The 12,039-nt window shown below is 40.6% G+C and overlaps 1 protein-coding gene across 10 annotated transcripts in view; it reads right to left on the bottom strand.

Annotated features, from left to right (window-relative positions):
- agfg1a (ArfGAP with FG repeats 1a) overlaps nucleotides 1-12,039 on the bottom strand; it is a 100,577-nt gene that overhangs the window by 70,689 nt on the left and 17,849 nt on the right. For all 10 annotated transcript variants that reach the window (XM_068042519.1, XM_068042520.1, XM_068042521.1 and 7 more), the window contains one exon: nucleotides 3,403-3,518. In XM_068042519.1, the coding sequence (XP_067898620.1) occupies nucleotides 3,403-3,518 (116 nt within the window). The remainder of the gene's footprint in view (nucleotides 1-3,402; nucleotides 3,519-12,039) is intronic.

Here is a 12,039-nt window from a genome sequence, read left to right as displayed (position 1 = left end):
TGTATTATTCACTTAAATAGTGATAAACCAAAAAGAATCTTCATACTGCTTCTCTCCTTCAATCAATAGGTTTTCTTTTAAAGTTACAGTGTGGCTAACATGCTAAAACTATAACCATAGTCTATGTGCGAATAATGGGAAGGGACTGTAAAATTATAGGCACATGATTTCTTATGATTTATTTCATGGCTTAGAGGTACATCATCAATATAGACATTTTCAATAAAAGCAAAATATTGCGGATGCTGGAAATCTGAAATAAAAATAGGAAGTGCTGGAAAAACGCAGCAGGTCTAGCAGCATCTGTGGAGAGAGAAGCAGAGTTAACGTTTCAGGTCACTGACCCTTCTTCAGAACAGGCAGATATAAGAAATGTAAAAGATTTTAAGCAAGTAAAGTGGGGGTGGGGCAAGAGATAACAAAAGAGGTATTGATAGGACAAGGTCACAGAATAGCTGACCAGAAGGTCATGGAGCAAAGGCAAACAATATGTTAATGGTGTGCTGAAAGACAAAGCATTAGTACAGATAGGGTGTTAATGGACTGAAAGCTGAACAGCCACCAGCACAAACATGAAAAAAAAAGTGGGTAGGCACAGTAGAAACAAACTGAACAAACTAAAATAAAATAAACACAAAAACCTTTGCTCCATAACCTTCTGGTCAGCTATTCTGTGACCTTGTCCTATCAATACCTTCTCTTTTATTATCTCTTGCCCTACCCCCGCTTTACTTGCTTAAAATCTTTTACATTTCTTATATCTGCCAGTTCTGAAGAAGGGTCACTGACCTGAAACGTTAACTCTGTTTCTCTTTCCACAGATGCTGCTAGACCTGCTGAGTTTTTCCAGCACTTTCTGTTTATATACATTTTCGAACCTGATTCTGTAAATCAAGGGGAAGGGAATCTTCATTTGAAATTCCTCAGAATCCAGTAAATGGTGTCTCATATTGAGTACTCTCTCAGGGTCCCTCAGAGAGCATGGTGAGTGCATAATAACCTGCAGTATTTATTTAGGATCATTTACCAAGTCTCAAGAGTTGCTAACTCATGGAACAGGTTGTCACCTAGAGCAGTAAATACATGCAAACCTCAGTTGAAATATTTAATAATTTAAAAAAATAAACACATGCCCCAACTTCACTGGCAACAGAGGAATATGCGTTTTACAATAAAATAGGAGAGAGATGAAAATGGTATGAAAAAGTCCTGCCCATGAGTCTCAATGGCCTATATTTGAGTCTTACCTTTTTCTTCTGATATTGCAATTAGTTTTGGTGCAGTTGACATTTTAACAATACATTCACAATGGTTCCTCCTTTCCAAAGCGAGATGAAATACTATTTTGAAATAAAATGTGATAATTTCTCACCATGCAGCAGGAAAGGTCATCAAGAGAACTAAAGTTTAGTTCAGTTTAGTTTAGTGATACAGCACTGAAACAGGCCCTTCGGCCCACCGAGTCTGTGCCGACCATCAACCACCCATTTGTACTAATCCTACACGAATTCCATATTACCCTACCACCTACCTATGCTTCCATATTTGCATTTTCTTACATGCCAGATGCACCCCCCCCACCCCCCCAATTGCTGGCTCTATCCATCCTGCATGGCGAAACATCTCCTGTATACTACACCCTCTTACCCAACAATTTGCCCTCATTTACTGGCTTCACCTACGCTATCCTAACACACTTGTGCTGACTGAAAGACTGATGGTCTTACTGGCATTCTTCTACATCCAATTCCAGAATGAGATCATAACCCTTTATTCATGATGGGCAAGACAACTTCCCTACCACACAATATTATGTTCCCTCCGGTCATCCCTTTGGGATTTTATCCCGAGTTTACTGAAAAGCATGGCGAGTGCATAATAACCTGCAGTATTTATTTAGGATCATTTACCAAGTCTCAAGAGTTGCTAACTCATGGAACAGGCTGTAACCTGCAAGGCTACGGACCAGGTGCTGCAAGGTGGGATTAGAATGGGCAGCTAGTTTCTTCAGACAGCACAGACATGATGGGCTGAATGGCCTCCTACTGTGCCACAACATTTCTATGGTTCTAAGAGGAAGACAATTTAATTAAACCTGGAGGTCTGGTATTGCTATCAATTTATCAGCTATATCAGCAAGGTTGTCCCAGGAAATGATTTTGGTTCTCTGGATACCTTTAATTACATGTCTCAGATGATCAGCTAGCAGGACTGTGCCAAAAACAAGCCCACCCATCTGGTGAAGAATATTCTGACTAATCTAACTACAACAGATCTTCTGGATGCATAGTTTGTCCCTTTCCCCCAATGTCCAATACAAATTCTTTATTAAATGTAATCCGAAAGATTGTGTTCAGTTTGTGTGTGCAAACTACCAGAAGGTAAAGGCTATGTGAGAGAGATAGAATGTTACGCAAAAGCATTTATTAGTAACAATTATGATCACTTCTGTTTACTCCAATTTCAGACTCTTAATAGTGTCTCCGTCACACCCATTACAGTAATGAAAGTGGGATTATGACAAAGTGGTACCTGTGGAGATGTGCTGAAAGCCAAGGTACTTTTGGTCATCTGTTTTGGACTTGTCCTAAAGTTAAAGGATTCTGGGTTAGAATCTTTGAGCTTCTGAGGAATTTAAAAAATAATATTTATGTTCCAGTCATAACAGCCGTAGGAATCCTAAGTGAATCACCAAGTCACATCACACTGGCCAGATCAGATTGTTTCCTAATGACTATTAATATTGGACAACTGACATTCCATGAATAATGCTTCCATTATTTGGGGACACTCGAAGAATTCTTCCTGATAGAATAACCTTAATTCTGAGCATGCCTACAACTACTTTGTTCACTGGTCCACAACATGGCATCAGAAATGGTGCCTGCTAACTCCCTTTCCTTCTTCATGATCTTTCCTCCCCTTTCACATGACACACTTCACCACACATTTCTCCATTCCCTATGCACTTCTTATGTTCTGACATCATAGTTCACAATGTGCTAAAGCTTTTTAGGTCTTCACATTTCCCCAAACTATCTCCCTACATACTTCTTGTTTCCTTGTGTCATGCCTTATGAATGCAACGTCTCCCCTGTAATAATATCCTACATGTACCTCCTCCTTCACTTGTTTCCTCCCATCATGATACTTCACCTTCCATGTTGCACTTCCCTATGCGGTTCCCAGCATCATTAACACAAAGCTCACTGACTCATGGTATTGGCATAAATGTGCACAATCATTACATGCTTTCATATTCTACTTACAGATTTTGAGCCAAGGCCTGAAAGCAGAAGAGCTGAATTTGTACAACTGCTTTGAATGAACATCACAGAGGACTGACTGGCACATCTCACTGTTTAACCAGTCCACATAAACAAGCAGAGATTTAACATTTACCATCTTTTCTTCTCATATTTTTCCTGCAGGAAATCTTTGACTTTCTGAGGATCTCTGAAATCTGGATAAACTGATGATCTTTCATCGTACAATCCCAGCCAAATCTGTTTACAGACCTAAATAAAATGCAGAAAACGACATCCTGTTAAACATACCATAAGGATTTACCACTGTATTTCTTTTTCAGCAACTTTTCACAGACATACTGAGAGGATGCAAATCTAACTTCATATTGCCAGTACAATTCACAGCTGAAAGTGCAGATTATGCATGCATTCAGTAACGGTGTTTTTTAAAAAAAGATGTAACGTCTGTATCTTATTGACTATATAAACTGCACCATATGAGTCACCACACACACGCGAAGAAAATCAGAATGTATAGTCATAAGATGGGTAGATGAGAGAGAGAAAAAGAGAAATGGAGTAGTCCAGCCGGCTTAGATTCTGTACACCACTAGTTAAACCCCAGAAGGAAGCACCAACAGTCAGAAAAAGGCAGGAGGGTGTAGCCCTCCATCTAATTCAGTTCGCGGCACCAAATGGGCATTAGAGCTTTACACTAATTGAAAAATTTACAAGGGTTCTGCTGTGTACAACAGATATTTTTGTTATTGAAGGTAGACTGCGTGTACAACATACGCACTGGATTTAATATTTAAATGACACATAATTGAAGAACATCTGAATGAGTCAACAAATTTAACTGGTCATATATGCTACAGTCAGCAGTAAAGCTGACCAGATGTTTTGATAGATAAAATTATTTTTCAAGAAAAAGTACACACACATTTTATGATGGCATTGTAGAATTAGACATGAGATACTTAAAAGAATACATTAGGGTAGTCTGTACTTTATGTATATAATTCTAATACTGCACTATGTGAGAGAGATGGTTAATATAATTTTATGGCAGTCCCAGGGATTTTGGCACGTTGGGGGACGATCGAAGGCTTTATAAAAATGGCAATGAGCCTTGTAAGGTTGCAGCACTGGCTTTTATATTAGGAAAGGGCTGTTATTTTGTGGCTTTTGTCTGCCTCCCTTAGGCAATCATCCAGATGTGTGTTTTTTTAATTCGTGCGTGGGATGTGGGTGTCGCCGGCAACGCCAACATTTATTGTCCATCCCTAATTGCCCTGGAGAAGGTGGTGGTGAGCTGCCTTCTTAAACCACTGTAGTCCTTGGGGTGTTGGTACACCCACAGTGCTTTTAGGAAAGTAGTTCCAGGATTTTGACCCAGTGACACTGAAGGGATGGCGATATAGTTCCAAGTCAGGTGGTGTGTGGCTTGGAGGGGAACTTGCAGGAGGTGGTATTCCCATGCATCTGCAGCCCTTGTCCTTCTAGGTGGTAGAGGTTGTAGGTTTGGAAGATGTGGTTAGAGCTTGGGCCATGTGGGTATCCAGGAATAGGTTTCAGCTTGCCTGTTATTTCCCAAATTCCATGCAGGGTCCATATATCCTTCTTTCTCAATGGTTTGTGCTGAGGAGAGTGCCATATTCATCTACAGAGGTGAGGTTGGGGGGGGGGGGGGGGTGGGATATGATTTTTATAGTTAACTACACCATCTGTACTAATATATGTGTAGTTTTAAAGTTGTTTTTGCTCAAGTAATACATAAATATTTTATGAATTCAGTGTACGGTGTACATTAGGGTAGACTATACCGAGCATGTATTTCAGGGAACATTTGCTCTGCAGTGAGCAAACCTAGTTTGTTCTGCAGGGATTGAACAATCTGTCATAGTCTCTATGGCATTTTAGATTGCTGTCCAGAACTAACCAGGGGGCAGGACCAGAATGGGGGCAGTAATGTATCATTTTGGCCACAGACATATTTCTGTTTACCAGGTAAGAGTGGAATTTGTGGATTAGATATTGCCTGTGGTATGTTCAATGCATTACTTTGAACTGACCCTCCTGCATTCTGTTGCAGAGCCTGTTTTCACATTCTTCCAATTTCTCCTCAGCTAACTGGTGAGAGCGGCACAGTGGCGCAGTGGTTAGCACAGCAGCCTCACAGCTCCAGTGACCCAGGTTCGGATCTGGGTACTGCCTGTGCGGAGTTTGCAAGTTCTCCTTGTGACCACGTGGGTTTCCGCCAGGTGCTCCGGTTTCCTCCCACAGCCAAAGACTTGCAGGTTGATAGGTAAATTGGCCATTGTAAGTTGCCCCTAATGTAGGTAGGTGGTAGGAGAATGGTGGGGATGTGGTAGGGAATATGGGATTAATGTAGGATTAGTATAAATGGGTGGTTGTTGGTCGGCACAGACTCGGTGGGCCGAAGGGCCTGTTTCAGTGCTGTATCTCTCTGCATCTGTGACCTAGTTCTCACTTCCAAGCCTAAGGCATTCTATGTCATCTTTTGATCTAGAGGCAAACACGTTAGAGATGTATTTGAAAGAACTTATAGGGAAGTGAACACATAGTTCTAAAGGGAATGGCTCAAAGTGGAAGATTTTTTGATCATGCCTGAAAGTTGTAGTATTGTCAAGGAGATGAAACCACTTTTGAGGTATAGTGTCAGTGTTATTCTGGGCCCGTCAGCCTTAATGGAAAAGGAGTGGTGTAGCCTAAAGTCCAAAGCTCGACTGATCTTCCGTAGCATTAATTAAAAACTGTGTGCAACTCATCAATTAAATACACAGAATCATAGCTCCAAATCCTTAAGTAGTCTGTAGACTCAAGTTATTATAGACAGAAGCAGACACACAGAACAACAATGGCAGTTCTGATGAAGGGTGAATGCCTGAACAACAAAAATAAACAAACTTGCATTTATATAGCATCTTGCATGTCCTCCAGATATGCCAATGAAGTATCTTTGAAGTCAGTCATTTATAGCACAGGAGGCGGCCATTTGGTCCATTGAGTCCATGCCAGCTCTCTATGAAGCTATAGTCACTCCCACTCCCTGGCTTGCTCCCCGTAGCCTTGCAAGTCCATTTATCTCTTCCTCTTGAAGTCAGTGATTGTCTCTGCTTCCACCACCCTTGTGGGCAGCGAGTTCCACGTCATTACCACCTGCTGCATAAAGTTCTTCCTCATATTCCCCTGCATCTGTGTAGCAATTGTTATCATGCAAACAAATGCAGGAGCCAATTTGCATTCAGCAAGATCCCACAAAGAAGACTGAGATAAATGACCAACTATTTAATTTTTTTGGTGTTGTTGGTTGAAGGATATATGATGACCTGGATATGTAGGATGCCCCACTCGTCTTTGAATTGCACTATGAATCTTACATCCAGCTGAACAGGTCTAATGTTTCATACAAATTGCAGCATTGAGGTATCAGCCTATATTATAGACTCAACTTCAAGAGTGGGGATTGAACCCACAACCCTTTGACTCAGAGACGTGGAGGTTGTTCTCCTTAGAGAAGAGAAATTTGAGAGAAGATTTGAAAGAGGCATTCAAAATTATGAGGGGTCTAGACAGAGTAGATTGAAAGAAAGTAATCTCATTGGTGGAACAGCTGAGAACCAGAGGATAGCGATTTAAGGTGATTGGCAAAAGAACCAATACTGACAACAGGAAAACATTTTTACACAGAAAGTGGTTAGGATCTGGAATGCACTGCCTGGAAGGTTTGGGGGGGACGGGGGGGGGGGTGGGGGGGGGGGGGGCTGGCGGTGCGGGGTGAGTGGTGAACGCAGATTCAATCGTGACTTGCAAAATGGAATTGGATAAGCACCTGAAAAGAAAAGATTTGCGGGGCTACAGGAAAAGGGCAGGGGAGTGGGTGTGGGACTAGCTGAGCTGCTCTTGCAGAGAGCCAGCAGGAAGATAATCAGCCGAATAGCCTCCTTCTGTGCTGCACCATTCTATGATTCTAAGAGCAAAACCATAGAACCAACCTGACACGATGTATTTTCAATTTACAGATGTTTATTTCCAGTGTTACCTATTTTTATCAATCACACTTAAAAGACAATGCCATGAATTTTTCAGAAGATGAGTTGAGAGAAAAATTCAAAAAGAAGTTTCCTTTTAGAAAGTGTAATTCTTGTAGGTAAATCAGTCAACATATTTCATTTTACTTTTTACTTTCCTATCGTTCCCTCCAGCAGTAGGGCTGAATTCTAGCATGTAAGCTGTTAATTTCTGCCATTCAACAATCTGCAGTGAATCTGGTTACATAAAAACTGTAATGGTTTTAAATAATGCATTACAAGCATTGTGCTTGATGTGGAGCTTCTCTTCTAAGAATTCCTCATACTGTAAACTTTATAAAACATTTGGCTTAGAACAGAATTTTCTCAATTCTGAAAACAGGTGCAGAGTTCTGGAGAGTAGAATACAGATTCAGCATCCAATTGAGAAAACAGTCCAACGATGACAGGGTGTAGTGAATAGGTTCCATGAGGTTTCAGTCATTTAAGTAGAGGAAGGCTCAAGTAAAGTTCTTTGATGTAAATTATTAGTCAACATGGAAAAACTTGCGTTGAACCGAGAGAAAACAAAATAATGCAGTGACTGCAGACTTGAATGGATGATTCAAGAAGGAAGTGGATATATTTCTAAACTATCAAACAGTCTAAATAGATTTTAGGGATCTCAATGACCTTCTGGTTGAGGCAAGCTCCTCATAAAGGAGATATTCATTGTGGACAAAGAAGAGACAGTATAACAGACAAAGAATATTCTGAAAATTGTAGCTATACATTCATGATTCATGTTATTTATAACTTTGCTGACATAAAATAATTTTCATGCTCAGAAAAAATCTATTTTTAACCTGTGATCTTCAATTCTTGCCAAGTTTGTTCTGCAGAGACATGTATTAATTGTTGGCACATTATAACATTTTCCATAGTTTCCATAGCATTCATTCTGCAGAACAGTTTTGGGTTTTCTACAAAATCTCTGCCTCATCGTCCTCACTCCTCTTCATTTATACTTTCCCTGGTACCTAAACATTCAAGCATTTCCCTAAAATGGTGAATGCAATTTTAACTAGATCATCGATAAAACAAAATTGAAAAACTTAGTATTAATGAATGCCATATGAATAGAAATTGATAATGTAACAATGACTTAGGATTCTGCTACGAAGGCATGGATACAGAAAGCAATGGCATTAGAGCACAGGATACTGTATGCTTCCATGTGGATTGGTACAAAAGTGTAGAACATTGTATTGGATAAGAGCTACAGCATGGCTCGCTTATAGGATATTCAAAGGCAAATAGTATTAGATGTAATACACAAGACACCCTTGAACTGAAGCTGAGTGGTACAAGATCACAAGCTATGAAGTTTTCCACAAGGGACTATTACAAGATGGTGAGATACAAAGTACTGCAGGAATGAACAGTAAAGGAGTGTGGAACATGATGCATGCCACAATTTAACAAACCATGTCTCACTCACCCCCTATTCAAAGACCAGGCTGCCAAGCTCTATTTGCATTTGTATTATTTATTTTCTGTTTTGCCCATTCCGAATTTTGTGGGTGGGGGGTTTGGAAAGGGCTATTCCAAGGTTAAAGCAAAATACTGCAAATGCTGGAAATCTGAAATAGTAGAAAATGTTGGAAATACTCAGCAGGTCAGGCAGCATCTGTAGAGAGATATTCACGTCAGAACAGGAAAAGTTAGAGATGTAACAAGTTTTAAGCAGCTATAGAGGCAGAGAAAGGGGGAGGGGAGGTTAAGAACAAAAAGAAAGGTCTGGGATTGGTTGGAAGACAGGACTGATTAAATGACAAGAGGTGATGGTGCAAGACAAAAGGGATTGGTAATTTTTGTTTATTCTTTCATGGGATGTGGGCATCACTGGCAAGGCCAGCATTTGTTGCCCATCCCTAATTGCCCTTGACAACTCAGTGGCTTGCTCAGCTATTTGAGAGGGCAGTTAAGAGTCAACCACATTGCTATGGGTCTGGAGTTGCATGTAGGCCCGACCAGGTAAGGACAGCAGATTTCCTTCCCTCAAGGCCATTAGCGAAGAGATGGGTTTTTACAACAATTGATGAAAGTTTCATTGCACCATTACTGAGACTAGCTTTCAATATTACAGATTTTTATTAATTAGTTGAACTTATTAAGTGAATTTAAATTTCACCAGCTGCTGTGGTGGGATTTGAAACCGTGTCCCCCGGGGCATTAGCCTGGGCCTCTGGATTACTAGTTCAACATAACCACAACGCCACCACCTCCCCCGGAGGCGATAAGCAACAAAAGACTACACTAAATCCACCTTTTGTTTCTTTTCTTGTGCCATTACCACCCTCTTTTGCTTGTGACATCATCCATTTTGTCACTTAATCACTCCTGCCAGCCACCCTATCCTAGACCTTCCCTTTTGTTTTTAGCTCCTGCCATACCCGTGCCCCCTCAACCCTTGTACTTGCTTAAAACTTGTTACATCTCTTTCCAGTTCTGTTAAATGGTCACAGACCTGAAACATCAACTCTGTTTTCTCTCTCCACAGATGCTGATCTGCTGTACCTGGTGCTGAAGTCTCTGCTGCTGTTGCTTGTAGTTACCCCTACCAGGTAATCTGCTTTCATGGTATGTCACACTCATATATCTTGCGCCATTCTCACACATCCAATGTAGCTCGTTGAAACCGCTCTGTGAGGTCCATCATCCAACTATGCCTAAGTCGATCCCTCTTTCTGCTGCCCTCCACTTTGCCCTCTGGAAGAGATCTCTGTCGCTTTAATTCTCCGATCAAATGGTCAAAATATTGGCATTTTTTTTACTGTCACTTTTTAAAGAGTTCTTTTTGCTCTTGCAATTTCAAGCGCCTCTTCATTTGTCTTATGGTCTATATAAAGAATTTTACGCACGTCTTAGCATCCACATTTCAACGGTCTCTATTTTCTTCCACAGATATTTACTTATTGTCCGGGTTTCTGTGGCATACAAGAATGTAGATAGAATGTAGCATCTTATAAGTTTTTTTCCTTGTTAAAAGCTTGAGCTTTCTTGTTAACACATCCTTCATCTTCACAAATTTACTTCTGGCTATCTCTATCCTTCTGACTTTGGCATCGCATCTACCATCATCTGTTACCATTTGTCCTAAATAGACAAACTTATCTACTTGTTCCAGTGTGACACCATCCACTTTAATCTTCACTCTGGTTTTTTCTAATGGATTTCTTCAAACTACCATTATTTTTGTCTTTTTGGTGTTCATACTCAATCCATATTCCAATCTTATAGATTTTACTTGATCTAGGATATTTTGTAGGGCCTCTTCTGATTCTGCAAGTAACGCTGTGTCATCAACGAACCACAAATTTTTTATGTTCTTACCTCCAAATTTTACACCTGGAAGTTCATCTAATTCTCTGAATATTTGTTCTGCATACAGATCGAATAATCTTTTGTTATTCGTTCACAGGATGTGGGCGTCGCTGACTAGGACAGCATTTATTGCCCTTGAGAAGTTGATGGTGAGCTGCCTTCTTGAACCGCTGCAGTCCCACTCACAGTGCTGTTAGCGACTTCCAGGATGTTGACTCAGCGACAGTGAAGGAACAGCGATAAAGTTCCATGTCAGGATGGTGTGTGGCTTGAAGGGGAACTTGCAGGTGGTGGTGTTCCCATGCATCTGCTACCCTTGTCCTTCCAGGTGGTAGAGGTCGTGGGTTTGGAAGGTGCTGTCAAAGGAGCCTTGATGAGTTCTGAAGTGTATCTTGTAGATGGTACACACTGCTGCCACTGTGCATTGGTGGTGGAAGGAGTGAATGTTGAAGGTGGTGGATGGGGTGATCAAGCAGGCTGTTTTGTCCTGGATGGTGTCAAGCTTCTTGAATGTTGTTAGAGCTGCATCCATCCAGGCAAGTGAAGAGTACTCCATCACACTCCTGACTTGTGCCTTGTAGATAGTGGACAGGCTTTGGGGAGTCAGGAGGTGAGTTACTTGCCACAGAATTCCCAGCGTCTGACCTGTTCTTCTAGCCACAGTACTTATATGGCTGGTCCAGTTCAATTTCTGGTCAATCTTAACCCCCAGGATGTTGATGGTGGGGAATTCAGTGATGGTAGTACCATTACACAGTACATAGCCTTGTCGCACTCCTCTAATCACTTGAAACATATCTGATTGTCCATCTTCTAGCCTAATGCTCGCTGTTTGGTCCCATTGGAGGCTCTGGATAAATCTCACATTTTCACTGTCACTGTCATGTTTCAGCAACATGTCTATTAGCTTTTGGTGATAATCAAGCTCGAATGATTTATAGATGACAAAAAAACATATGTAAATGTCTTTGTTTACGTCTAGGTATTTATCAAAGATTGTTTTTGGGTTAAGTATTCCCTCGCTTGTTCTTACTCCAAGTCTAAATCAAGACTGTGTTTTACCAATTTCTGCTGCAAATGCGTTATTATTTCTTTCTATTATCATTTTCAAAATCACTTTAATGAGATGACTCATTAAGCTTATAGTTCGAAACTGATTGCACTCCATTGCTTTAGGTTTCTTAGTTATCTTAACGAAAAATGAATGTCTCAAATCACTTGGAATGTATCCTTTCTTATATATTTGATCACAAATCTCTTATCACTTTGAATTTTGTTTCTCCAAGGGCTTTTAGATGTTCTGCTGTTGCTGCATCTATGCCTGGAGCTTTTCCTATACACATCAATTTCAAAGAATTCTTTACCTCTAA

This window comes from Heterodontus francisci, chromosome 11 (genome assembly GCF_036365525.1).
Source record: "Heterodontus francisci isolate sHetFra1 chromosome 11, sHetFra1.hap1, whole genome shotgun sequence".
NCBI classification, from domain to species: Eukaryota; Metazoa; Chordata; class Chondrichthyes; order Heterodontiformes; family Heterodontidae; genus Heterodontus; species Heterodontus francisci.
The sequence above is the reverse complement of the archived record's forward strand: the minus strand, read 5'-3'. Positions and strand labels throughout refer to the sequence as shown.